Below are 27,365 nucleotides of genomic sequence, written 5' to 3'. Positions count from 1 at the left end.
GACAGCTCTGGTCCCTTCTCGAAGGCTCTAGTCACTCCAGAAACACACAAATAAGGAACACTTGGTCAAAAAAAAAAATGGACTGGTGTATTTCAAAAAAAAAGGGTTTTTTTTGGTTTTGTTTTTTTGTTTGTTTTGTCTTTTAATACAGGAAATAAATAAAAACTGTTTTCTGGAGTAACTAGAACATCGTTTGGAACATTCCACGCTACTGATCTGATGGGGCTTGTCGATGTCAGCACACCATCACGGCCACCTTGTCTGGAAAGGACATGGTACCTGAGACCGCTAGATATATAGCTGAGGCTGAAGAGATGGGCACTTCAGAAGCCGCTGATCACAGCCTCCATTCTCTCTGCCATCAGGCCCAGGGGCCCCGAGAAACCTCACAGCTCCATGCCAGTTATTGCCCCGTCTCAGGACCAGGAGCCTCTCCTCCTGTTACATAGTCAGCGCCCTATATGTCCTGAATCTTTCTATTCGGCGCCTTAAAAGGGAGCTCATTATCCTCTCTGGGCAGCCTGAGCCAGTGCTGGGCAACTGTAATTGCCAGAAACTTCCTTTTGTGTTGCACTCCAATCAACCTATCGGGCTTCCCCAGTAGGTCCAAATTCTGCTAATTGGACAATGCCAGTGACTTTGAGTGACAGATGGGGACTGTTTCAACCTCCATGCAGAATTCAGATAAAAGGATTATCATGGCAGCCAAAAACTTAAGGCCTCTGAAAAGAGAAGTCTGGAAGAGCGAAGGGAAAATAGCAACTGTTTCTTACCTCATCCTTGTCACCAAACTCCCAAACCTTTTTCAAGCCATAAGCGTCTTCCCTGGACCCTCCCTCTAAACTCATAATCTCTCCTATCTCAAAGCTGCCAAGTTGTCAATTAAGTGGAATTCAGCTCTAAATTTTTACCAGCCTGTGCTTTCATGGGACCTCAGATTCGATGAACTACGGTGGCAGTTTTATTTGCAAACATTTACCGCTAGACTCGCTAAAATGTTACTGACCACAAACCCTATCACTTGCCAAATGCTTGCTCCCAGGTGCCCTTGTTAGACAGAAGGTAATTCTGAAGCACCAAGACCAGGAAAACGCATCCAGAAGAAATGACTAGAGCCAAGATGAACAGAAAATCTGATTATGGGTGAAAACTCTTGAAATGGTCTCATGGGTTTTATAAAAACTGGATGGAACATTTTTTTAGAAATGCCAAAGCTTGAAAACTTTGTGCCATCCTCACTCCTTTTCCACTGAACCACTCTGTCTCTCCAAATGCATTTTCTTCTAATTCTAAACAATAACAGCTTGTTTAGGAAAGAGGAAATTTAGTTTTGGGGCTTTCTACCTAAAAAGACCCTTGTCTCAAATAAATGCTAGACTTTACCCATGGAGTGGCCTGATGGGAAAAAGTCCATTTTACCAGGTGGGATGCAGCAAATTAAAAAACTTTATATCAAGAATAGTCTAGAAGGAATGTCACCTTCTCAAGTTCAAGGGACGGTCCCTACATTTTAGGTCTCCGTAAAATGTTACGAATACTTGCAGAGTGGAGGTAGCTAGACGTTTCTTTTCGTATTTCCAGTCCATGCTGGAAGAGGCTCGCTGGGTCACTGGTCTGACAGAGAACTGGTCTGTGAGTGACAGTAAGCAGGGAGGCGGGAGGAGGGGCCTGCTGCTGGAGCCTGGTTCTCCTCATCGAACTCCCACCCTCGAGAACACCATGAAAAATCTCCCTGTTAGCAGTGGCTCCTGGCTCCCACTGCAGCCACTTCTAACATTCTCACAGGACTTAATAAAGGGTTTAGGAGATTATAGGCTATGAAAGATGGAGAAGAAAATGACATAATTTCTGTAATAATTAAAACAGAACATTTGCATAAAGGCTTTTGTGCACGATCCCAAGTCTTCCAAGAAATTTATAGGTTTCATTATAACGCACGGTGGGCTTGGCAACTGTCAAATGTTGGAGACAAAGGTCGGGGAGGGAACTAGTCAAGTGCAACTTTGCAAGGGCCTCAAATTAATAGATAGTTTGCACTTGAGAACTTTAATTCAGATGGATTCTACTCGTCCCCATCTGTTCTCCAGGGCCATCACACATAAGAAAGTGCGAATCGAACACTTTCTGCTTCGAAGACAAATCAAGCACGTGCTCATTTTCCCAAGGGAACACTATTAACCGCAGAATCCGCAGAGTTACCTTTTTTTGCTTTCTTCTGCAGTTTCAGGGTATCCGAGGACTTCTTTTTTATTTCTTGGCGAGCTTTTTTATATTCTAAGAGGAAGCAGAAGATTGACTCGTTTTACCACTTTGCTCAACAGAAAGTATTTCTGGAACAGCCAGCACTTTCATCACAGAAAGCATAAACTGTGACACACAGTAAGTAGCTTACTTTTATCAGGACTATCCTGATAAAAATGGCATGAAGACATTTTAGAGCAGAGGTGAGAGTCACATGAAAAGCGACAAAATGCAGTGTGGCCTTTCCATATGGCATTCATTTATACCGGCTTTGAGGAAAGTCGTCATTTGGGAATATTTCACTAAAAATGAAAAATTCACAATTTCTCAGCTCAAGGATGAGGAAATATTTTCTACGTTATCTACTTTCCCAAGGCCCAAATCTCCTTCAAAAGGACCCACGTGGCAGACACTGGACGGATGTAAAACTCAAGGGAGAACACCGCAGCCCCAGCATGGGGGGAACCTGGCAGCGAGCGGCCGCTGGCGCATGTTAACTCTGGGGCTGGACACTGTGGACGCCAAGGAGGGGCCGCCCCCACCCACCACGTCCCCGCCCCGTCTCCGCAAACCACTTCCTCTCACCGTGACGTCCCCATTTCCGCTGTTACCTCCATCATCCAGACGTGGACACCTAACACGACAGTCACCTCCGGCATTTCTCCCTCTGCGGCCCTCGTGTTCGCTTAGCGGCCAGCTCGACCAGTTCGCTCACGGGTATTCCCTACATCTCCCCCACCGCCCTCAGCCTACAGAGCTCTCACTCATCTGCTCCGCTCCTAGAAACGCAAGTCAGCTGACCCTTTCTTTCCAGTTTTATCCACTCGGATCTGCCCTCATGCTGGCCCTCCCCAGCACTTACTGGGTTGTATGGTCCTTGGAGCCATGGCCAGCACCCCCAACCTTTGGCGCCAGGAAAACCAACAAGGGGTGGTGTCTGTCTGGACCATTCCGTCCCCAGAGCCTGGCACATGAGGTACTGAGACTCACCGGTTCAAGGCATATGCAGAGAGAATGGCCATTTCTGGGCAAGGAGACCCAAGGTTTGCTCGTATCATTAAAGGTTTTGTTTTCAAAAAGTACTGAAATGGCTTAAGTATGAATCTTTGGCAGTTAAGCCTGGTATTACAATTCCATTTTAATTCAGCTGGTCAAAATCAATGCCCATTGAACCATCAGGCTATCAGCTGCTGAGTGAGGTTTCATGCCAGAACACCAGCACTGAATCCTGCCACGAAATCACTTTCGACTCCTTATCCTCAGACACTGAAACGCTTACAGGAGACGACGCAGGGACACAGTGGGCCCTTGGGTGACACAAGTAAACCCAGCGGCAGCACTGGGCAGCCTCCAGAAACGCCCGGCAGCCTGTGCTTCTCGGAGCGCCGCGACACATCGGACGGCCTGCCCTTGTACCTTTTGCGTGGTCTTTATCCAGCTGGTTGGCCACTTTTTTCCATTCTTCCATCTGTTCTTGAAGTGGGTTTATCAGGCAATCGATTAAAGCACTTTTACCAAAAAGAGAAAGAAAAGGAAAAATTAAACAGATACATTCTGTTGACAAGATTTACATTTGGTTGTCAAAACATACCTACATCGCGATTACCTGAAGCAAGATAAGGCAGCATACTAAGCCCAAGTTCACTTCCAAATCCCCTGATTTTGTAACGACCTTGTTTTCAAGATGTGTTTCAATGACTGTTAAGAAGCCAGAAACGTGACTGGTTGAAGTGACCTCTCTTCTCATGTCCCTGTTTATATTCCAGTGCTTGTATTAACAAGCAAGGATGCAGACAGGTGGGGTCACCTTCCGGCTGCACAGCAGAAAGATCTGAACCCAGGCCTGGCTGACTCCTGCTATGTTCTGTCCCCTCCCACTACGTGCCTCCCGTGACGGCCCTGCCAGGAGCGCCAGAGGCATTTCACTTCAGCGGCAGAACGGTGTGAAACAGCTGAATTATGCTGATCTGCTTGGAAGAACGTCCATTATCACGGGAACACTGGTGGCTCTCCCTGTGCCAGCCACTACCCTTTCTGCCCACTCTGGAGGCTGGTACGGCAGACTGGAGGCTGGCAGTGTGGAGGGCTCTACGAGCACCCACCACCCTCCTGGTGGGTCTGCAGGCAGCACGCCGGGAGCAGGACAGCAAAGCACAGCCCACGCCCAGTACTGCGGCTGCTCCAGGGCGCCGGGACCCGAAGGCCTCGGCAGAAGGCACTGGCCTGCCGCTGACAGAGGGCGAGGAGGCAGACACAGGCGCGCAGAGGGGTCCTGAAGCGGGTGCGAGCTCTGTGAGGGCAGGGCCCCAGGCCGTCCGGTGGCCCGCTGTATCCCCAGAGCCCAGACCAGTGCCTGGCACATAGCAGATGCCCAACAAACACCTGTTCGCTGAGGGAGCAGTAATGGGCTATGACGACAGATGGGTTGTGGGGATTTAGACAGGAAACCAGTGCCAGGTATGGCGAGTTACACCGCAAGTGCCACACAGCACTGCTTCCTCCACTCAGCTGGACTTCGGCTAGGGAGTCTGAGATCTGGGCGAAATATGCTCCTCACCTCGAAAACTGCCGCAGCTTGGCTTCGATGCTCCTGTGCCTCATGCACATCCTGGTGAGGGCAGAGCCAATCTCCCTTGTGCCACCTGAAAAGCAACAGAGACAAAGCTGAGGATGGCAGACAAGTCAGAATCACTGAAATATTTAAGGGAATGAAAGGATTTAAAAGCAAGCCAGACTTCACCACGTGTGAAACCTCAGCTACTATCTGAGGCGTCTCACCATGCAGATGTGTGTGCCCACACACGTGCATGTAGATTCATACGTATGGCAACATATGCTTATTTAATCACTTACACAAAAGTTACCTTTACTATATATAATACCCTGTAATATTTTCTATTCTAATTTTTTTTAAATGATGATTGTGACCATCATGAAACTGATTTTACAACCCACTAATGGGTCAATGACCTGCAGTCTGGAAAATACTTTCCAAGGAAGATAATCAAAATACTACCTGATATTTAGAGAAAAGCTTTAGTTTTCTTTTTTTTTCCCCCCTGTCTTCTGGCAAAATAATCCTCTTAGCTATTTAGAATGGTTAATAAAGGCATTTCAGCTAAATATTTCAAAACACATACAGGTATTTCGGAGACCAGGAAGGCTAAAGCAAAATGAAGCAAGAGAGTATTTTTAATGGGTTTAAGTAACACCAGTGAAAGAAGTTCATAAACTCAGCAAATATTAAAACAAACTGCAATACAGTCTGACTTTCCCCAAATTCTTGTCATACTTGTCCCTTCGGGCACACCCTTTTCTAAGATTATTTTTGAAGCTCCCTTCCTTCCCCATCTTAGAAACCATGCTTGAATCAGCATTTACTTGGGCGCAGGGGACGGGGGACAAATTGCAACCACAGATGGCAATTTTGTACTGAGTGCCGGACAGCACAACTATAAATGTTATGAAAACACTAGGTTCATGAAATGGGGTTATAAATAAAGCTCTGTTTTTTAAAAGAGGAGGCCTTCAAGGGAAAGCCGCAGGAATTTATGGCAGGTTTATCCAAGTCGACAGGAGAAAAATGACCACCCCCTCCCCCAGGGCTGGCGACATTATTGGGGGCCGTGTGTTCTCTCCAGCCTTCTCTCCTAGAGATGCGGATGTGTGGTTTCAGCTCCAGCGGTTTTCCATCTTATTCTGCAAAACTAACAGGTTTCCGGGGCCAAAACATGTACTAATGATGGCGATATATAGTATATGTTAATATTTCTACATTTTATTTTAGTCTGAAAAGAGAAGCCTTTTCAGAGCTTCTCTCCCATTCCTCCAAAACAGGGTTAACTCAACCCTAACACTCCTGATGTGTGAGCCGGATGACTCTTTGCTGGGGGGCTGTCCTGTGCATCCTACAACGTTTAGCAGAATCCCCGGCCTCTGCCGACTAGAGGTCAGTAGCAGCCCCCCAGTTTGTGACATCCAAAATGTGTTCTCTGGAGAATGAAAGCAAGCCCTACCCCGCCCCGGTTAAGAAGCCCTGCTGTACAAGAAACTGAGCAGGAACTAAAAGTCGTCTGAGGCTGTTTAAATGGCGAGAAGTCTGAAAAAATGTTGCCCTTTAGCTCTGGCACCTGCAGCCACTCAGGCGTGAGCTGACTGACCACCTCAGCACAGCCAACTGCTGCCGCTCACACCTCTCCGCCAGGGAAAACCAGTAGAGGGCGCTGTTCCCACACGAGCGGCTCACCTTCCCCGCTTCCCGTCCGGTTCTCTTAAACTTTTACTGCCTTCCAAGCAAGGATGAGGAACATTTTATCCCAGTGGAAAAGAGCTTCTATTTCTCCTGGGCTTTCATTTGATTAAAAGTTAATAACACGGCCATGCAAGGAAACGCACACTCATTCACTGCTGGAAGGAATGGTAAATTGGTACTTTTCTTGAGGAAAATTAGGCGGCATCTATCAGGAAAAGTCTTAAAAACACGACTCCTCCTTGACCCAGCAGTTCTACTCCTAGAAATTTAACCTGAGGAAATAATTAAGGATGAGAGCAAATCCTTACCTATGAGGCTAGTCGTGAAAATGTTGTTTACAATGGTAAAAACTGGAAATGAAAATATCTCATTATAGAGACTGGGTTAAAGACACATGCAACACAGCCACACAACGGAATAGCGCGCAGTCACCTAAATAAGGCTGCAGAGTGGTGTATTAGGGTCATGGGACGGTGAGTCATTTGTATAGAGCCTAGGACATGCAGGGGCCTTGGAATAAATGCATGAATTCCATTAATCCTCGCAACTCCCGGTTGTGCTGGTACTATCATAATTCCCATTTTATAGAAAGGAAAAAAAGTTCCTTATGTAACTTGTTCAAGGTCACATTGCTAGTAGGTAGGATTCTGCCCCAGGCTGAACCTCCAAGGTCTTATGCATTTAACCATTCAGCATGTGGCACTCATTACAGACAAGGGGAGATGGGAGGGGACAGAGCCAAGAGCCTAGAACACTCCGCTAAACTATTAGGGTGTTAGGGCTTTACAGCCCACCTCTCAGATTTTGGTTCTTAGCCTATGACCGTCAAACTGGTACCAGGATATTGAGCTCTGGCCCCTGCTAAGTGACTACAGAGAGCTAAGTGATGGAAAGCTGCTTCACTGATGATCTCTGCCTCAGTTTCCTCAAGAAAGGATTCTTTGGCTGGCAGAGAACGCCTCGAAGCTCGGTTCCCGCATCCTATCTCTCTGCTCCCTCATTTCCGTTACTTTCCTGGGTATTTTCCATAGATGGCCACGGGTCATTTATCATCCCCAGAAGGCCCATGCTTCTCAGAACTGTGGAATGATAACGAGCAGTTTCCAAACAGGCTGCGTGTGCTCCACACTGTGCTTCTGCAGCACAGGAAGCCGTGAGAGAGAGGAAACAAAGAACCGCAAAGAAAACGACCAAACAGCAGTGTGTCTGTCCAGCTGGGCATGAGGGCAGGAGACAGGCAGATGACATCCTCCACGGACCCCGGGACCCATCCGTTAGAATTACTGCTGATCTGGGCAACATGGGGCACCTAAAAATAGCTCTCTCTCTCTCTGTGGATGTGCTGAACGACGTCTTATGCTCTTCCTGACCCTTGCCAAAACTTAAAAAAAAAAAAAAAATCAGCAGGTCTGAAAGCTTCAGAGGAAACTGGCTTTGGCTACAAAGACAGAGCAGACATCTGCAAGAGCTCCGAACTGACAGCGAGAATATTTATGGAAATCAAATGGCTGATTGAGACACTTGGCGGCTTGTGAGTGAGGACAAGATCTTGCCTGATTCTGTACGCCCTGCGCCCAGCATGAGCGCCGGACGAAGGGACCGATACTTACCATTTTGAGAGCAAACCACCAGGCCAGCTCTACCCAGAGGCAGGCTCAGGGGAATGAGTTTATCTTTTGTTTAATCCATAAATAACTGTGTATCTTCTAAGTGCACACTATAGAAGATTCACAATTTCTTATTACACTAGAAAAGGTCTATAAAAGGATTCAAGGTCGGCCTAGAGAACCATGGTGACTGTAATTGATTCGGTGGCTTAAAGAAACACATATTTATTATTTTACAGTTATGGAAGTCAGAAGTCCCAAATCAGTTTCATCAGGCTGAAATCAAGGTTTGAAAGGCTCCGTTCTTTCTGAAGGCTCTAGGGGAGGACTCAGTTCCCTTGCCTTTTCTGGCTTCTAGGGGCTGCCTACATTCCTTGGCTCGTGGCCCCTTCCTCCTTCCACAAGGCCAGCAATGTAGCATCTTTTCTCTTCCTTGACCTCTGCTTCTGACCTCACATCTTTTTTCTCTGACTCTGATCCTCCCTGCTTCTTATAAGAACCCTGTGGCTGTACAGGACCCACCAGTATCATCTCTCTGACTCAACATTCTTAACTGAATCACATCTGCAAAGTCCCTTTGCCACGTGAGGTACTATATTCACAGGTTCCATGGATGAGGACATGAGTATGTTTGGGGATCATTATTCTGCCTACCGAAGATGCATAGGAATGGCTAATTTGGAGAGTACGGAGGGCACTGTGGTTCAATCTCCAGCATCCATTCATCCTCGGATGGTCAGTCTGGGCCAATGATCTAATTTCATCCCCTGTGGCAGTGGCTGGTTCACGGATGGGACCGACATGGGGAAAAGGTTGCTGGGGAGGACTCGGGATGATTTCCCTGATCTTAAGAAGGACCCCACAGGATGTGGACATGAACTAGGCTACCCAGTGGCTGCAGCTGGCCATCAGTATGGCCTTGGGGACACATGCCTTAGGACGAAGCCTATCCTATGGCAAAAGGCAGAAAGTGCCTGGGCCCCAGTCACCTTGCTGAGCCACCAAATTAACACACCCAGAGCCTGCTCTCCCCCACGGGCCCGGGCTCCTGTTCTGCAAGAGCGTACAAATCCTTATTTTTAAAGCCGCAGATTGGGTTCTGCTTCTTGCCAGCTGAAAGAAGAAGGAAGGGTGCAATGCCCTCCCAGGGCACCAGGAATCACCCTGCTGCTAAAAATAAATGTCAGCCCATCCCTCGCTACTGAGAGACACAGAAATACTTAATGGCGAAACTCATCGTTCTTTTCAGTGTGGTCTATGTAAGCACTTTCTCCCATAACGAGCAAAGGTTCTTTTATAATAAAGTAGCACAAAATCAGTCAGCAATCTGAACTGGATGATCGGCAAAGAGACAATGAGTAGAAAGAAAGAATAAGGGTCCAGAGGCCAGACTATCAAGGATGCTCTGTGTTTTGCGCATGAAGACATACATTCCTCAACGTTTACTGAGTATTGCATTAGTTTCCTAGGGTTGTAGGGTTGTGTAACAAAGTACTCCACATCAAGTGGCTTAAAACAACGAAAATTTATCATCTCACAGTGCTGGTGACTAGAAGTCTGAAGTCAAGGTGTCAGCAGGGACTTGCTCCCTCCGAAACCTACAGAGAAAGAATCCTTCCTCGCCTTCTTGTAGCTCTGGTGGGTATGGCGACCCTCGGCTCGTAGACGCGTCACTCCGGGCTCTGCCTCCGACCTCACGTGGCGATCTCCCTGTGCGTGTGTCTTCACGTGAAACGTGCACGCGCATGTGTGTGTGTGTGTGTCCAAACTTCTCTCTTCTTAGAAAGACACCAGTCGTATTGGATTAGAGCCCACGCTCCTAACCTTACCCTAACTTGGTTACGTCTGCAAAGACCTTATGTCCAAGTGAGGCCATATTGACAGGAACCAGGGGTTAGGACTCAACATCTCTTTTTCGAGGGAGACGATATACCCCACCCACAATAAGTATCCATCCACCAAGATGATGAGGACAAGGGCCTGGCCCGTGAGAGGCTCAGTCAGGTTAGGGGGGCGGGACACCTATGAAAATGGTACAGGGACTATTTTTGCAGCAACCCTACGAGGCAGGTATTGTTAGTCCCATTTTATAAGCAGAAAAACTGGAGCTGAGGAGGGCTAAGGTACTTGCTGAGGGCCACAGGGCTGGGCAGCGGTAGGGCTGGGATCCGAGCCCTGCTTCTACTGATACCGAGAGGCTCTTTCCTGCCATTACGAGCTGGAGACATTCCCAGCCGAGGACAAAGAGGCACATTAAAGTCCCAAACAGAACAGAAACTGTTTAACGCCTATTTGGTGCAGATGTGGAGAAAGTAAGGAAAGTGGAGCCGCTGATCCGTCCCCCCAAAAGCCTGACATGGTTACGCCCTTCAAACTGCCACTTGCCACGGTGGCTTTGCAGAGAGAGAGACAGGAGAGTGGCATCTATCGAGTGGCATTGTCCCATCTCTCCATGTTACCTCATTTGCAGGCAGCTTCCATCTCCCTACACAGCGGGGGGCTAATGGCCAGGCCATTGTGGGGTCCGCTGTGTGCAGGTGGCTAGTGAGGACTGAAAAGCCAGCTCTGTCAGGACAGGCTTCTGCGGAGAGAGGGGAAGGGCTGGAGGAAGCAAGACTTAAGAAACGCTTGGGTCAAGCGCACGGCTACAATAAGTCTCTGTGCCTCTCAGCGGCCCCTCTGAAGGCTAATATTGGAAGGCTAATTGGCAGGCAGGCCAGCTGGACAGGAGCGTGCTCTCTGACACCCCTGAAGGAGAGGCATCCAAAGGGACAGGGTGACGCGGCAGGGTCTCTCGACCTCAGCTCTGCTGGCCTTTTGGACCAGATCGCTCTTGGCTGCGGGGCCGCCCTGTGCACTGTACGGTGCTCTGCAGCATCCCTGCCTCGACCAGCTGGGCGCCAGTAGCCCTCCTCCTGTCGTGATGACCGGAAGTGTCCGCAGACATTGCCAAACGTCCTCTGGGTGCACAACTGACCCTGTTGTCCTTCTCCCATAAGGAGGGGTCTCCGATTCTGGAGCTGGGCTTTGGGAAGCCGCACCTGACACACTCAGCTGTAACAGCAGCGGCCCCATACACACACACCGCCGCAGCTGTGAAAAGCTATTAAGCTCGCTGCCCACCCCAGGCTTCATAAGCACAGAGGTAATAGGCAACTCCTGCTCGCATAATGAAGAAAATATTCTGCCTGCCATTAAAGAAACATTCATTTCAAAACACACAAGTGACATTCCCCACAAAGTCAACAGGCACTATGTCCCTCCCCTGAAGCCTTAGGGACACATTAATGTGACCAGAGGCAGCTTACGTTCAAGTACAAAATATCAGAAATATTCAAACTACTAGGAAAAGGAGCCCGAGGGGCCCTCGTGAGGCCGGGTCTCAGGCATGGAAGACCCACTGTCCAAGTGGTTATGACAAACTCATTCATGAGCCAGACAGGAACTTGAAGGGACAAGGGACAGCGGAATAAGAAAGCGACCTCAGACCTCTCAACAGCTCGTGGCTTCTATCCAGACACCGGCCGGTGATGCCCTGTCAGCCCCAGAGTCTCTGAAGATCTGTGACACAGACACTAAACAGGTGCCACGCAAACCTAAGCTGGGCAGGTGCTCTCTCCTCGCTGCACACGATGCTGGAATTGCTTACTGTACCCACTTGGTTATGAATTTAAAAGGTCTGGGAGAGGTGGCTGCGTGTGGTTCCCAGGCACCTAACTACCGACGTGTCAAATATGACTGTACGTTCCCCCGTGACTTATTTTTATTGGGAATCTTTTCCCCAAACTTATCTGTTTCATCCACACCGAATCTCACCTGTTGAAGTAAGCAACCCTCTGCCCTCCCCACTGAACTCCAAGAGGGTCCTGGGGCTTCCTAGCATCTGCGCCCATCCTCTGTCCTTCTTGACATACACTTGGGTGATATGCAGACCCTAAGCAGCCTGTAAGCAAGATGTCTGTGGCAGCAGCATTGTCACCACGGCTCACCTGGGGTCTTGGCACAAGCTCCTTGCCATCTCCCGAATTAGCACGAGGGTCACAAGGAAAAGCAGTAGAGCCAAAGGGTTAAGAGCTTGGCTCTGAAGTCAGACAAGTAGATTTAAAGCCCAGCTCCTCCATCTGTCAGCTGTGTGACCTCAGCAAGGGCCTGACTTACTTAGACTAAAATGTTGATGACTGTACTCTAAAAAATGAGTATGTCGACTGATGTTTTGAGTTATCTTCGTTGCATTCATCGCACCCAAAAGGCATCATTTACAATTTCCTGTTTGGGCTTCTTGTGAAATGACCTGAAATCCTAGATCTTTTATAATTGTTATCCTCGATCTTTTATAATTTCCTCATCCATATATCATTTGATGGTAATATTTTTTTTAAGGCAGCTTACGTCTATCTTATTTTTCTAAACAGTCCACTTATTTTGTAGAAATAACCAATCTTGATGTTCACACTCATATTCCAAAGATTTATCTAACTTATAATTAAATAACGTCAGGATTGTCCATACAACTGGCATCTACAGGTCTGGGAGCACATAAGACTGACTCGAGGGTAAGCCTGCAACTCAGGTGGGGGAAGTGTGTGGACAAGCCTTCTAGCTGTGAGCCGAGTGAAGGCAGGCGTTGGTACATTTTAGAGAGAAAATAAGGAGCACTGGTTACACCCATGGGCTGATTCAGCAGGGCTCTGTTGTAGCCGTAACTGGCCAAGTCCTGCAGCAAGGCCGAGGTCAGAGTCACCAGCTCAGGCCCAGCTGGAGCACCTGTCCACATCGATGTGCCAGCCCTCACTTCTCCGAGGAGCTGGGTAATGCGTACATGGAATGAAAGTTACCTGCACGAAGGACGGCTTCTGAGAAAGCCGGAATTGTTCCTTCTTCTCAGGCATCTCAGAAGACCAGAGGCCGAGAAGGAGCGGTCCACAGGGCCTGCCTGGGGAGGACATGCTCTCCCCCGAACAGCTCTGCATCGACACAGTGGTCATTTGCTGGACTCAAAGCTGTAGCACCGAGGTTCGTGGCCAACCTACCGCGGTGAGCCTTGAGCTCTCGGTGCCCTGCGCCTTCAAACAGGCCGGCAGCTGCCCCTCACTAACCAGCTTTTAAAAGTGTCCCCACAGTTCTAGAGCTCTCTGTGGTTTTTATTGTATCGCAAAGCTGAAGACACCTGGGTCACCGGTCTCCTTCCAACAAAGAATGGAAGGGAAAGCTCCCAGGGAACCCAGTGCTGGGGACCGTCACAGGCCACGCCAGGACACTTCTGCCACGGCCTGCGGCAGGTTGGAATCTGGTAGGATCAGTCTATGAGGAAAGGGTGTCTCTCTCCTTCCTCTCAAGCCCCTGCTCTCGGAGAACCCAGAAGTCTTGCAATGTCAGGTGTCTTTTCACCTTGACAGCCAGCTGGAGGACGGCCCAGGCCTTGCATCACAGAAGTTGCCTCAGCGTGCATCAGCTGCCACTCTGGCCGGGCCAGGCCGGGCAGGCTGGATCCACCATCTGCCGCCCTGGGAGACGCCCGAAGCCGGCACGCAACGCGGCCGACACGCCTCCGCGCACACGCGAGCAGCACGCCCGGCGAGGAAGCTGGCACCCTCCTTCTGCCATCTTGCTGGCGTGTGCCAGGATGCTTTTATTTTACAACTTTAAGTGATGGTGCACGGACCTCAAACGGGAGCACAGAAGTGTCTCGAAATGGCACTTGAGTGTCAGCCTGAATTCCCATAAGAAAGAATGTCCGGAAAAGCTTAACTCTGATGTCTTAGCTAACGATTATTTGGTCCAGGGGGTCAAATCCAAAAGGCCACTAGGTGGACCACTATAGCCAGCCAACAGAATAATGGGTCGGGAAGGAGCACCTGAGCACGCCCGGGGCACCAGCTGGACCTCCGCTGGAGGTAGGCACACCTGCTTGAGGCTCTGCAAAGTGCATTTTCCAGGTCACCTCCAGGCTAGATTAAATGAGCCCCTTCCTCCTTTAAGAGAAATGACCTTATGATAGCTGGCATGCTGGAGAAAAGACGGGACAGCATTCTTACACTCAGCAAACACTGAAAAATGCTACGATGGCCCGGCGACTGGGCTGTGAACGGAGGAGACAGCCCCTGTCCTCACGAAACACACATCTCGTCTCACCTGGGAAGCAACGGACTGTTAGGGTGAACCTCAGAGCTGGAAGGTGCCTTAGAAAACTCATGAGGCCACCAGCCAGTGGTTCCTTGCTGCTCGGTGTCACAGTTTTGCCTTTAATTAGCAGAGAAGCTCCTGATGACCTCTCAGGGGTCCCGCCTGCGCTGTCCTTTCTCTTGCTCAGGGAGACACATCCGTGTTCTGCACTGCATTTGTGAGGCAGCTGGTTCTCATCAGGGGCACTGTCATTTTCATTAAAGGTCAAAGAAGGCGCTCAGGATATTAAGAATATCAAATTAACGAACTATCTTCTGCCTTCATCAGCATTTTATTTTTATCCTTGGGCATGGAGAGATGGACAACTGAGAGAAGGTGGCATCACGGGATGCCCTACATTTGTTTAACTACAGGGAGGGGAGGGAGAGAGAGAGGCATTAAATTCCTGGTATTAGTAATTACCATACAGATCATCTACCATGTAAACGCATGGTGGAGACACTGACCATACTTAAATCACTGGAAAGCGGCCAAATCCCTGTGTCAGCCCTGAAAACGTTTCCGAACTATCCAAACATTTTTGTATGTGCTGTTTAAATCACCTCAATGTTCTTGCAACAAAGATGCAATATGACTTCAAGGGAACTAACGGAGGAGAAATAGTATTTTCAGCAGTGGATGGATCTGTCCCTTTGTCCTCATGGGATTCCTTAGTACAAAAGTGAAAAAACGTAAAAGATTTTCAAAAATAAACCTGTCAAGCTCCCAACAAAGGGAGCATAACTTCCCTTCTGCAACAATGGCAACCTCAACAACCCACTTCAATACCGTAGGCCAGGGAAAAAAACATGTGGAGTTTCCTGTTCAAAAAAACTGTGTCATCAGCTACTGTATGTGGCTGAGATGTAATGGTGATCCAGCTGGTGTTTATGGGGACAGCTAATACTGTGTGCTTAGCAAATGCTGGAGAAGGTCGGCGATATGTTTTAGGAAGACACCTCTGTGCCCACACACAGCGTGGAAGATACTGCAAACTGTTATCAGCTGACAATTTTTCAGCCAATCTCACATTTCTCAGCCTCTCCCACTTCACGACTTTTCAAAAAGCAGAGGAAAAGGAGGAAGGGAGGGAGGGAGGGAGGAGGGAGGGAGGGAGGGAAGGAAGGAAGGAAGGAAGGAAGGAAGGAAGGAAGGAAGGGACGAAAGAAAGAAAAACACACGCACACAGTCCTATCACCATCTGACGGCTTCAGACCAGCAAGCATGAGATTCTGGCACACACGGTCCTGGCAGCCACATAACCAATATTCCTTTTTCTTTGTTGCTGTTTTAAAAGCAAAGCGAGAAGAGTTATATGGAAACACAAAACATGGACACACTCACACTCTGGGAAACCACAGGAGTAAGCCCATGCTGACAGCACCTTTCCCTCCGCCTTCGTTTCCGATGGAATGGTGCTACTTGCAAAGCACTGAGGGGGTGTCACCTGGGAAATACTGCTGGCTCCCTGACATCTGCCATCATGAGCTCCCACTGCCAGGGTCTGCCTCTGAGACACGGGTGCACAAAGATGCTCTCACTGGAGCCAGGCTTGGGTGACTGGAGAACGCCAACTTGTGCCAGCAAAGCAGATGTGGGCTGATGTGCAAAACTACACATTTTCTTAGCTCAGGAAATTGAACTGTTGGGCAGATAAGAGACTCACAGCTGCTGATCTGAGCATTATCTCCCAGGTAGCCTTCACCAGGTAAACCAGAAAGTGGCCTAATGAATATGAAAGCAGAACAGGGCAGTTCGTGTTTTAGGGATCAGAGTAAGAGCCAAATGCATCCATCTCCCCTAAAGCGATGACACCCCAGAGAACAAGTCCTCTCACCCCAGAGAACAAGTCCTCTCACCCCAGAGAACAAGTCCTCTCACTCTGCTCTGCGGGTGACCAGATCTCCTTGTGGTGAACAGCCTACTCTTAAAACCTCTAGTATCTAGAATCACGTTACCCCCGGGTGTTGCTGGCCAAAGGACTACTCTATTCCTTTAAGTGGCTTTGGTACGTGATTGAACCATGCCAGGATGCGGTGACTTTATCATCTGTCAGGAAGCAATCTCGCTGCTTTCCAAATTATTAAGAATAGCTACCATTTGCTGAGTGCTTGCAATTACACAGGCACTTGCAAGCATGTTGTACTCAAATTTTAAAGATGTCATTACACTCCTCATATAGGTATCATTATAGTTTAGTGATTATTATCCTCATTTACAGACAAGGACAAAGGGGCTCAGAGAAGTTAAGTAACTTGCCTAAGGTCACAGTAGAATTCAGGATTTGCAACCAGGGCTGAGTCCATAGTTAAAACTTTTAACCATTCTTGAGGACATCTCACTGTTGCCAATTATGAACCTAAATATTTGGTGGATAAGAAATTATGTTTTTTTCTCCCCCACCCCCATTCTATAATTGAAGGAAAATAAAAACCCTCCCACACAAGCATTAGTTTTATCAGCCAGACTCGAACTACTTCCTTGCTGGACTGTGTACGGGCTGGCGGGTCCGCAAGGCCCGGGACCAGGGTGGACGTGAACCATCTCGGTACGTGGGACCTCCTGCCGGCTTCCTTTTGCACGAGGCACTGTTCACTCCTGCAGAGGACCCTGTCTCTCCAGGAGGGACCCCTGCACTGCAGTTTCCCGGGAATGGCCAACCATACTTAGCCAAATTCAGGATCTCTGTGTTTCCTAGAAACTTGAAAGTCTCTTAAAACAGCACACAATGGGATGTGTGCACATCCTTGGACAGAGTAGGTGCTCAACAAGCCTGACTAAGCGGGAACTTAAGCCAAACTTTAAGCTCTAGGCTTGTGACAGTCACTCTTCCCAATTCTCCTTCCTCCCCAATCTTTTCTCCATCCCTACTGCACACTGTGACAAGGAACTCAGCGGGGGACGTCAAGATTTAAGACTCTAAAGGAAAAGTGGCCACGATTAGGCCAAGACTCCATCGGTGGCACTTGGGATTGCAGTTAAGTTCCATTTTGTACCTAATTTCCTGAACGAATTCATCTAGGGTGATGTAAATGGATCGATCTAGGATCTTATTCTTTTCTTCTCAATTTCTATCTCAAGTAGTACTTTTGCCGAACAGTTTCCGGATGACTGGGTGGCTTCTGGGGGCTGGCTCTTACGACCGAACAGAGAAAGCAGGTTCAAAGGCTCAGGTCAGCAAGAAAGCAGCACCACGACACAAGCAAAGTGCCCTTAGGACCCGACGAGCCAGGCCAGCCCTGTCCTCCATCCTCCGTTTGTTTAATGCAAGGGCCTGAACTGGTTTTAGTTACCAGTTACCATTGAACCTTCAGGTCAAACAGTAGTAATGCGAATCCCAAAACCATTCTCAGTATTTCTGAAAGTCTCTTTATGGCTCAGGCTAATTCAACCACCAACAGTCCTCTGCTTTGTGCTAGAATTGTATTAAATTCGGTGGAAATGATCCCAGATTAACAGTTATTATATTTCCCTGAAGAAAAGATGGAGGAAGAGACTTCAGTCTTACTTAAAAATGGACTCTGTTCAGTAAATAAGATCTTTAAAGCCTGAGGTAGGTCCACAGAGGTTGGAAAACGACAAGCAGTGCTCAGAGGACAGCAGCTGCCGCTAGAATAAAATGTGCATCTCCCAAACATGTTCCCAGTCCTGCCCGATTTCTATTGAAATGGGACCCAATTCTAGCATCCTGATGGCCCTTCGGGGTTAAACTAAACTGGGCTACATTGGATGCGCCTGAGACGCAGTCACTCGATGTGATGCGAACGTCTTCCCCGATGGTCAGGGCTGCTCTGGTCCCCCTTCCCACTCTCCTTCTCCGACATCCTCCTCGTCTTCATACCCGCATCGGTACCAATGTTCTTCCATTTGCAGGCACTTTTTTCCTACGGAAAATAACTGCCCATGTCTGCCCGTGTGTGGTTTAAACCTAACTGTTGCTCAGTCTTCAAATAAACCCCACGGGAAGTTGCCAGAAGGCAAGGGACTTCGGGGGTGGGGGGAGCTGGGTAACATCGCGGCTTTCCCTGTTCTGTCAAGTCCACTGCCCAATCACAGAGGACCAGCTGGGTCTGAGTTATTGCCATTGTGCTGTGTAGGTTCCGGCTGCCAACAGCTGTTCATTCAATGGATCTTCGTGTTCCTTCCTGTCCTGGGGAATGATGAGGGACATAATTCTCAACCCTTAAGGTCCAGGCAATAGCTGTTTCCTTGTTTGTTTGTTTGTTTTGTTTGTTTGTTTTTGATTACATTCTTCACAAAGGCAAGGCTGACAGATGGGTTGTACCTCCTGAGCTAATTCTGACTGGGTGGTAAGAGATGCCCAGAGCATTGTGTGGTAAAGGATTCTGAGGCTGGATCTGGACTGCATGGAAAATAGAGTGCCCAGATCAGCTAGCTATGTCTGCCACGAATGCAGGGGTAGTGGAGGGGTGCATGCCTTGTATCTGCTACTCTGGCCCTAAGGTCTCAAGAGAACTAGAGCAGAAAACTTCAGGGCATTATGCCAAAATGCAGTATCTGATTCAGAAGGCTTAGAGTGGGCCTAAGACTCTGCATTTCTAACAAGCTCCCAAGTGAGCCGTCTTGCTGCTAGACCATCAGCCACGCTTTGAGTCGAAGGGGCTAGAGCATTTCATCAGCCGACACACCTTTCCCTGACTCCCTGAGAACCCCTCCACCACACCGAGACCCTGCCAGAGGAATCCAGGTGGACCAGATGTCTTGGACTTGGCAGAGACACCCCATAAAACACTGCTGGTGAAGCTTCCCCAGCCCTCACCCGATGGCCTCCTGCCAACGAGTGAAACTGGAACTCGGAGTCTAGAGGAAAGAGAAAGCTTGGGAGCATCAGACAATGTTTGGGGGCAAAGGGGCTCAACGGAAGCTAAGTGCCAAGTACAGGGTGGCCCTTGGCCCCCACTGGCCTCTCTCCCTGTGCCTGGGACATTTAGGAAGCCTTCAGAGTGACTCAGTATAAAAAGAATAAGAAGGTGGGCATGGAGTAAGCTTTCTCTTCTGCCTCTCAGGAGATTAGCAGCTCAGAGTCCTCCAGCACTTGCAGTTGAAGATGCGATAATGGAGGACGGGAGGGAAGGAGAGGTTAAGGGGACCAGTCACCATCCTACTCCCCATTTCCCGTGCACATGCATGCATCTGCAGCATCTGTGACATTGTCCTGGGCTCACTATTCCCTGGGCCTGGGTCCTTCGTTAGACCTATGGCGACAACGTCCGAGCCATCCCTGAACTCCCAGGGTCTGGCAAGATGCCTAACCCAGAATAAAGGCCCACTAGGTATTTGCAGATAAAGAAAACCAAAAAAGACAAAAGTGAAAAATCAGACAATCTCCTGTTCTGAAGAGCAGATACTCCTAACGTTTTAGCAGCTGAGATCAATCTGAGCTCCCAGAGCAGGGTGACGAGTGCTTTTTATTCGTATTAGACTCATTCGTGGATCTACTCTGCCCCGTGGTGTGGAAGTAAAAGGTATGGGAGCCCTGGACCCTAAAGCAGTGAGCTCTGGGAGACCTGCCTGGTCTGAGATCGAGGGAAAGAGCATATCTAAATAATAATTGAATAAAGAACATTTAGATCAATGCTTGATGGTTCTGCCAGCCTTTCAAATAAAATTCCATACCTGAGCACCTACTATGTGCAAGGTACTATGTAACAATAGAATAGCAATTCTTCCTCCACATAAGAACATGCACAAAAGAAAAATTATAAAGACAAAGAATAGTCTTTTTATTTTAAGACACGGGGCTGATATGAACCCCCAAGGAAGTAACAGGGCCCATTAAAATGTTCGCAATATCCAGAACATATTTTTTTTAGGAGATAATTACTAACAATCTCAGGAAGCATCAGCTCCCCTTATATGCTATTAGAAAAGCCTTTGCAGGCACAGCTCTGTTGCCATGACGACAATCATCTGGCTGAATTATAAAGAAGGACGAGGGACCTACCAAATGGTATTCTCGACAGTAAGTTCTGGGATTTCTTAAAGCCACTTCAGCATCTATGAGTTACAGAATCTACAGGCTGAATGAGACCAGGAGTAACCTCGTTTTAGCATGTTAACCAGAATTTTTTCTGTCTCGTCCCTGCCAAACGGTCACCTGGACTCCGCTGAAATATCTCCAGGGCCAGAGACGTTACTCTGCTCCACGCTCGGAGGAGGAGGCAGGGAGCCTCCCTCTGCAGTGTCTGCAGGGAAGTGAGCACAGGTGTAGGAAGGGCGCAAGTCCTGATCCGAAGGACTTTTCCCTTTCCGAGCAGGTTTGGGTAAAGCATTCCGGCCTCCTCGGCACCGCCTGCTGCGAGCTCAGCGAGACGGAACCAAACAAAAACAGCCACGGGAGGCAGCTTCTCCCGTGTCTTCAGTGCAGAGCTGGTTTCTAATTCCAGCCATTAAATGCTACCTGGAGATTCATGACCATCACTGTTTCACTGTTACCCTAAATAGAAACGGCACCAAGGCCCCTGGTGTTCAGTCAGCCGCTTGGGAGGTGCATGTGGCCAAAACATAACCAACCACATGCCTTGTGTCCACATGCTGAATAAACGAGCACATGTGTGCGGACACATGCACACGGATCCACCAGAGAAAGACCCGCCAGAACGTGCCTCTTCAGTCACCACTGCGGAGCGTCACCAAGGATGCTTCTCCCAGGGCCCCGGTCATCAGATGACTCTGAGACAAATGCACGTGGATTCCTAGGTCACTCCCGGGGGAGCACATCTGTGTTGACCAGGATTGTGAGTAGGGCAAGGGGGAGCTGGAGGTATTGCTGGGTAATTTGTGTCAGGAAAGTGGGTGCGAGCCTTGCTGAAGGGGGACATCACATCTTACCCACGTGGGCTGCTCTGAGGACAGGCACAGCCGGCAGAGAAGTCTTCCAGACACAGCCCAGCTGACCAGATGACCCGTGACTGTCTCCTGACACCACCCTTCACGGTGAGGTCCCAGGATGCTCTCCCGGGAGCTGACTGCCACCCTGACAGAATAGCCCAGAACCCTCGGCTCTTCAATTCAGCGTGCCCCTCAGCTCACCGCTTCCCAGGTGGCCTTTGGACATCACCTGCATCTTTCGGTTGTCACTCTGGGCTGATGCAGCACTATCTGAAACTGCCATCCTGGAGTAAGCTTATCAGCTCATTTCACATAAGAATTGAGTCAGAAAAATTTAAAGGAAATAATCTGTTCTTAAGACTCCAATTTACTTAGTGTCTTATAATTTCTATCATCCCCAAAGAATAATCTGAAAAGATGAAAATGATTTGTATGACCTACAGGGCTCTCACTGGTATCAGATGCCCAAGTGGGTTTATTTTCACAGAGAACGATCTGAAAATGGTACCAATGAGCAGGTGTCTCCCCAGAACACTGCAGTGCAGCCCCGGGATTTCCACCAACGTTCCCCATCAGGAACCTGGCACTCAGCTGGAGAAGAACTCAGCAAACCATCTTGATAGTACTTAATCTGCCAACTTAATAAAGTTTGAGGCAGGAATTAGCTTCTGCAAGAATTAGTGTTGGTTTGCTGAGTGTTCTATGGAGGTGACATTATACCACTCCAAACCAGTGGTGACAACTGAGGGAAGAGAGAAGCACAGAGTGCAGCTCCTGACCAGAAGGCAGAGGACAAAGGGTGGAGGGACAGGCAGGAGTCGGCCCGACCCCGTTACAGAAAAAGAAGCCACACTCCCCTACCATGGGACTGTCAGCTGAGTTTCTAGACAACTGCACATGGCCACAGGAAATGGCAGGGCCTGTGAGAATGACGGCATCCAGATGGCTAAGAAGACAATCTCACAGCCCTTGAGATGTGAGTTCATTTTAGGAGACAATCACCCAGTTATAACAAAGCTGAAGCTAACCTTTCAGGTAGCATTCTTGGCATCCAGACTCCTCTGGTCCCAAGCAAGAAAACGAGAAAAGCAATGACATTTGAATGACTGCAAGTTTAAAGGAGTATACATGTGTGTATCTCTGCCTCTCTCTCCCTCTCTCTCTCTGTATGACAGACAGACACAAGTGAACCCAAGGGCAGGGACAGACTGCCCAGCAATACTAGACCACTAGATTAATACAATTATATTCAGCCCACAAACAAGCACTTAAAAGCAGACTAAAACCTGTTGAAAAATGTAAACCCCATTTTCTTATTTTTTTTAAGTTCAAAAGACTGAGATCCATCGAGTAAGCAAACGCATGACGGCCACCACCCAGTCATGATGCCCCACTGAATGAGCAGTCAAGCCCCGCACACAGGCCATGCCTTCGGTTTCCTTCCTCAGAAAGCAGGGCTGGGTGCTTGTACGGCAGGGAGCCCTAAGGGGCATTTCTCTGCCCCTGGAAAGCCAGTCTGATTCCTGAACACCCCAAATGGACAGAAACAGGTCTGCTGGTTACACATCGACACCCAGGGCCCCGGCTCTACCCTCTTCCAGTCAGCTCAGAGGCAGCCCGCTGCGCAGCCGTGTTCCGCAGAGGTTCCTAATGGGTTCTGGCTGGGCACCCCCAGTCATGTTCTACCTCTCCCATCGACCAAGGGCACAACCTTGGATGGCATCCACTCTGAACCTCAGTTTCCTCATCTGACAGTACCTCCTCCACAGAGCTATCGAGGATGGAGTGAGATAATCCGAGTGGGATGCTGAGCACCAGGCCCCATGCGGACAGAGTCGGTCCTCGGCAGACACCGTCATCATGCTCTAAACATGCAAACCCACGGCTGTGCGACTCCAGCCCTCTCCACCGCCTGCGTGTGCACCGCGTCACACAAGACTCGCTCGACTCAATCTGCTTTAGGACTTCCATCTTACCACATTCCCAAACGCATTTGTTTTCTGTTAATGCCTAAACTACAGCAAAAATCTGGCTGACAACTCCAGGGCACACCACCCCCACAGGCAACGAGTCACGGGCATCCTGAAGTCAGGTTTCTACCCCAGTCGAATCAAGAATGAGACTTCCACGGACCCCGAGTCACAGCAGTACCAGCCCTGCTGCCCCCACCCTCTTCTTTCCTGTTGTCTTGTCTGTTGGCAAACTTTAAAATAGACGAATTTACTCTCAGCAAAGGAGCGATAACTTCTACGTCTGCCCCAGACAGCTTGGGGAAGAGAATAGGATGATTATCTGCTACTGGAACCTTGTCTGAATGGAGGCCAGGTGCTAATACCAATGGCCTGCCACATTCACTTTAAAAAGCCTCCATTAAGTCCTCAGGAGATTTCACTGAACCGAGAACGGGGCTGTGACACCACTCTGCTCTCCTTTCTGTATGGACAAGTAGATTTCTTCCCCTGGCTTTGAGAGGACCCCTCACCTTTGTCCTCACTATGAGGATGGAAAAGCATTTCTGGTGTCCAAACCAGTGGCAGAGGCCCCAGCAGACCTCAGCGTAACAAAGAGGTGCACGTTCCAGAAGACTGCATATACTTCAGCTGTTTTGGACATGGACATGGTTTTCTCCCCCAAAGAAACAATGTCGTGAACGGTAGTCAGGTTCCCAGGCTAGCCCCAAAACTGTACCCATCATATACCTGAACCAGGTACTACTGAGCTTGACTATGACCTATCACAGTGTTTCTGTAGGAAAAGAGTAGTCAATTCCAACGTGGGGGCGTGGATTTCAGTGGCAAAGAGAAAGGGCAGGAGAAAAGGAAGAGCCTCCTGTATGTGAAAGGATGACATTCTTCACATATTTAATAAAAATCCCATAGCTTCTATGCACAGATGCCAGGATTAGTCAATAAAATAGTCCTTGGTCTGAAAAAAGCTCACAGGCCATGGTACAAAATGACGTTACATGTGAATGGATGATACAGACTTGGGAAGGTCAAAAAGAGCTTGTCTAAGCTAAGATGCAAGGGGCCTGGCCGGGCTCAGACAGCGTATTGGAGGGTCTCGGAAGGTGAAGAAGATACAGCATTCCTGCTGAAAAGAAGAGCGTGTGCCAAGGCTGAGCAGCCAGAAGGGACAAAGCGTGTCTGGGGGCCTCCGGGCGTCCGAAGTGGCTACAACATCGCGGACGTGGGGGCAGCAGTCAGAGGATGAGGCCGGAGACAGAGGGAGGAAGAGGCCAGGCCTTAAAATGGCCTTGGCAACGAGGTCAAGGTTGGTGGGAATGGGGAACCTCGCCCTGAGGCAATCAGGGGGCCACGGAAAGGTTTAAAAGAAGGAGCGTGGCCAAGAGGCAGAAGCAACCCAGGCCCATTGACGGATGAACAGATAAACAAAATGTGGTCTATATACACACAATGGGATGTAATTCAGCCTTAAAAAAAAGTAAATCCTGTCACACGCTACAACATGAGGACCTTATGTCAAGTGAAATAAGCCAGACACAAAAAGATGAATACTGTAAGATTTCACTTCAGTGAGGGAGCCAGTACAGTCACACTCACAGAGAAGACAGTGGTGGTTCTCAGGGGTGGAAGGAACGAGGAGTTGTCTGATGGGTACAGAGCTTCAGTTTTGCAGGAAGAAAACGTTCTGTAGATCTGCACAACAATGTCAATGTACTTAACACTATGAACTCCATGCTTAAAAAGTGGTCAAGACAGTAATAAATGAGATAAATTAAAAAGCGGGGGGCGGGTGGCAGAGGCCTCAGATGAAATGGCCAGCCCCTGACTATGAAATCCCAACGGCCATTCAAATCCACTGTGAAGCAGGGACCGTGTCTCGTGGAACGGGCGTCCAGGCAGGTGCAAGACGAGGGATGAAATCTCCTTCAGGAACTATCTGCTTTCGTGCGGCCTCCAACACCTGGGACCCGCTCACCTGCGCTATTTCTACCTACATTCTCCACAGTCTCTCCCGGGGGCCGAGGGAGGAGCCTGTCCTCTCCTCCGCCAGCGTCTCTGAGGAGCAGAGTAGTTTAAAGGGCATGAGCACCAGAGTCAGACCTGGGTTCAAATCCCAGCTCCTCCAGTCCCTACCTGTGTGACCCGGTCAAATTCTTCAGCTTCCTAAGCCTCGTGTCCTCGTCTCGAAGTGGGAGCTAACGGTATCAGTGATTCAGTGAGGCAGTGTCTCTGAAACACCGGCTGGAGCACTACCATGCAGAGTCCCTAACCTTGCACCCTGTGCAACTAATAAATATTTTTTAACAGTAATGTCCACCAAAACTCTTCGGTTGCATGGTAGTTGTGGCTTGCATGCCAAAGGAAAGCACTGGCAAGCCCTTCAACAAAAACGGCAGTTGTGCCTGGTCCATATGGACCATAACACTCCTTAAAGGCGGAGGAAGTGGCCCAGGGAACCTTCGAGAAAATGAGCAGTAGCATTTGGACAAGCTCAAGGGCACCTGACCCCCTCCCCCCGCCTAGTCAATCCAAGTGGTACAGACAACTACTCAAAGACTCTCTACACTGGAACATTACCAAACCTTACAGAAGGACATTCTGCTAAGTGAAATAAGTCAGTCACAAAGAGACAAATCCTGTGTGATTCTACTTTATAGGAAGTACTCAGAATAGTCCAATTCATGGAAACAAAAAACAAAATGGTGATAGCCAGGGGCTGGGCGAAGAGGAAATGGGGGAGCTGTTGTCTAATGGGTATAGTTTCAGTTTTACAAGATGAGAAGGTTCTGGAGATTGAGTTTACGAGAATAAATACACTTAACACTACTGAACTATACACTTACAAGTGGTCAAGATGGTAATTTTTATATTATATGTATTTTACCCATAATTAAAATTTTAAATTGAAAAAACTCAATGGATCTCAATGATCTCAGCTCAGCCTCTGTTTCTGCTCTGGGCTGGTCCTGGAGAAGAAGCTGAGGCAGGAACAAAGTGATTCCTCCCCTCCAAGGTCGCCTGGAGGACGAGTCACTCACAATCACAGGATGAACTCACACCCTTCTTCCGATCAGCTCCCAAGATGCTGGCGGCCCAGGCCTCGGGCCTTTGACTTCAGGGTCCTCCTGTTCCTCCTCCACATTACTTTCCCCTTTGTCACCCTCGGAGGTGACAGTGCCACAGATCCTCCCAGCTCTGGATCACATCTGCCTCCAAGCGAACCAGGAGTGCAATTTTGTGTTTCCAAATGCAGAGCACAGATAAACCAGACCAAAGGTGACGACACTCAACACGAACCATGCGATGGAACATGCGGAAGTTCTGCCAGGATGACAGGGGGAGGCTGGCTCTACACGACCCCAGCCTCGATGACACAACCGCAGCGAAGTGCAGAACAGACCGAGGCTCGCTTGCAGTGGGGCTGACCGGGAAGTGTGCAGGGAAGAACCGTGGCTCAGTCACCCTTTCCAATATTTGTGCTGCTGCTGCTGCTGCTGTGGGTGTGTTTGTTTCAGGCAGCAGAAACAGCCCACTGGTGTTGCTTTGTTACGTGAGCTTGGTCCCCAACATGCCTATGTTCCGACATCCTGCCCGCAGCCTGACGACGTGACTCAAGCCCCATATGCCAGGCTGCGCGCGAGAGAGACAATGAATTAGACCAGCCTTGCTGTCACAGAGGCCTTGGTCTCATGAAGAACTGGCTACATAAGCAAACGGGCACGCTGCATGTCACAGGTATGATGGCAGAAAGGAATAATGGGAAAGGAAGAAGGGGGAACAAATCCTGTCAGTCCTCCACCCCCAAATCCTCTAACAAATGGAGTCCCCCACCCCCAAATCCTCTAACAAATTCCCTTTCTGAGTCTGAAGTGATTTCTGCAGCTACAAAGCAGCTCCCTGACTGATAGCATCGGGGAGAGAATGGAGTTCTTCTCAGTTCACCCCCTTGAGCAATGAGGCACTTAGCCGTTGAAATCTTGATTGCTTTTTCATTTCAAATTTTGAGCTCCTTTAGAAAAATAGGGATTGATTAATACACAATCAGATTAACTAGTAGAAATGCACACCTAAGGACTACCATTTCATCTGCCCTCCGGCCTGCAACAAATCCTAATGTTTTTTCCATCAGGATTATGTGCGCAGGAAACCCACAGCTGGGAATGCTCTCTGCTCAGAGAGCTAGGGCAGGCTGTCTCGCTCCAGCACAGAGTGGGTCAGACTTGAAGTCTGTGCCAAATGTTCTCTCCAGGAGTCAGGCCCAGAATACTGGTGGCTGGATGATGG

General features: G+C 48.9%; 1 protein-coding gene across 14 annotated transcripts in view; it reads right to left on the bottom strand.

Moving 5' to 3' along the window:
• The window catches only part of MTSS1 (MTSS I-BAR domain containing 1), a 145,435-nt gene that overhangs the window by 24,985 nt on the left and 93,085 nt on the right, over positions 1-27,365 (bottom strand). For all 14 annotated transcript variants that reach the window (XM_039853958.1, XM_039853962.1, XM_039853949.1 and 11 more), the window contains exons 4-6: positions 4,799-4,883; positions 3,658-3,749; positions 2,200-2,274 (exon numbers count right to left, since the gene is read on the bottom strand). In XM_039853958.1, coding sequence (XP_039709892.1) covers positions 2,200-2,274; positions 3,658-3,749; positions 4,799-4,883 — 252 coding nt within the window. The remainder of the gene's footprint in view (positions 1-2,199; positions 2,275-3,657; positions 3,750-4,798; positions 4,884-27,365) is intronic.

Source organism: Pteropus medius, unplaced genomic scaffold (genome assembly GCF_902729225.1).
Source record: "Pteropus medius unplaced genomic scaffold, Ma_sr-lr_union100, whole genome shotgun sequence".
NCBI lineage: Eukaryota > Metazoa > Chordata > Mammalia > Chiroptera > Pteropodidae > Pteropus > Pteropus medius.
This window is presented reverse-complemented; position numbering and strand designations above follow the sequence as displayed.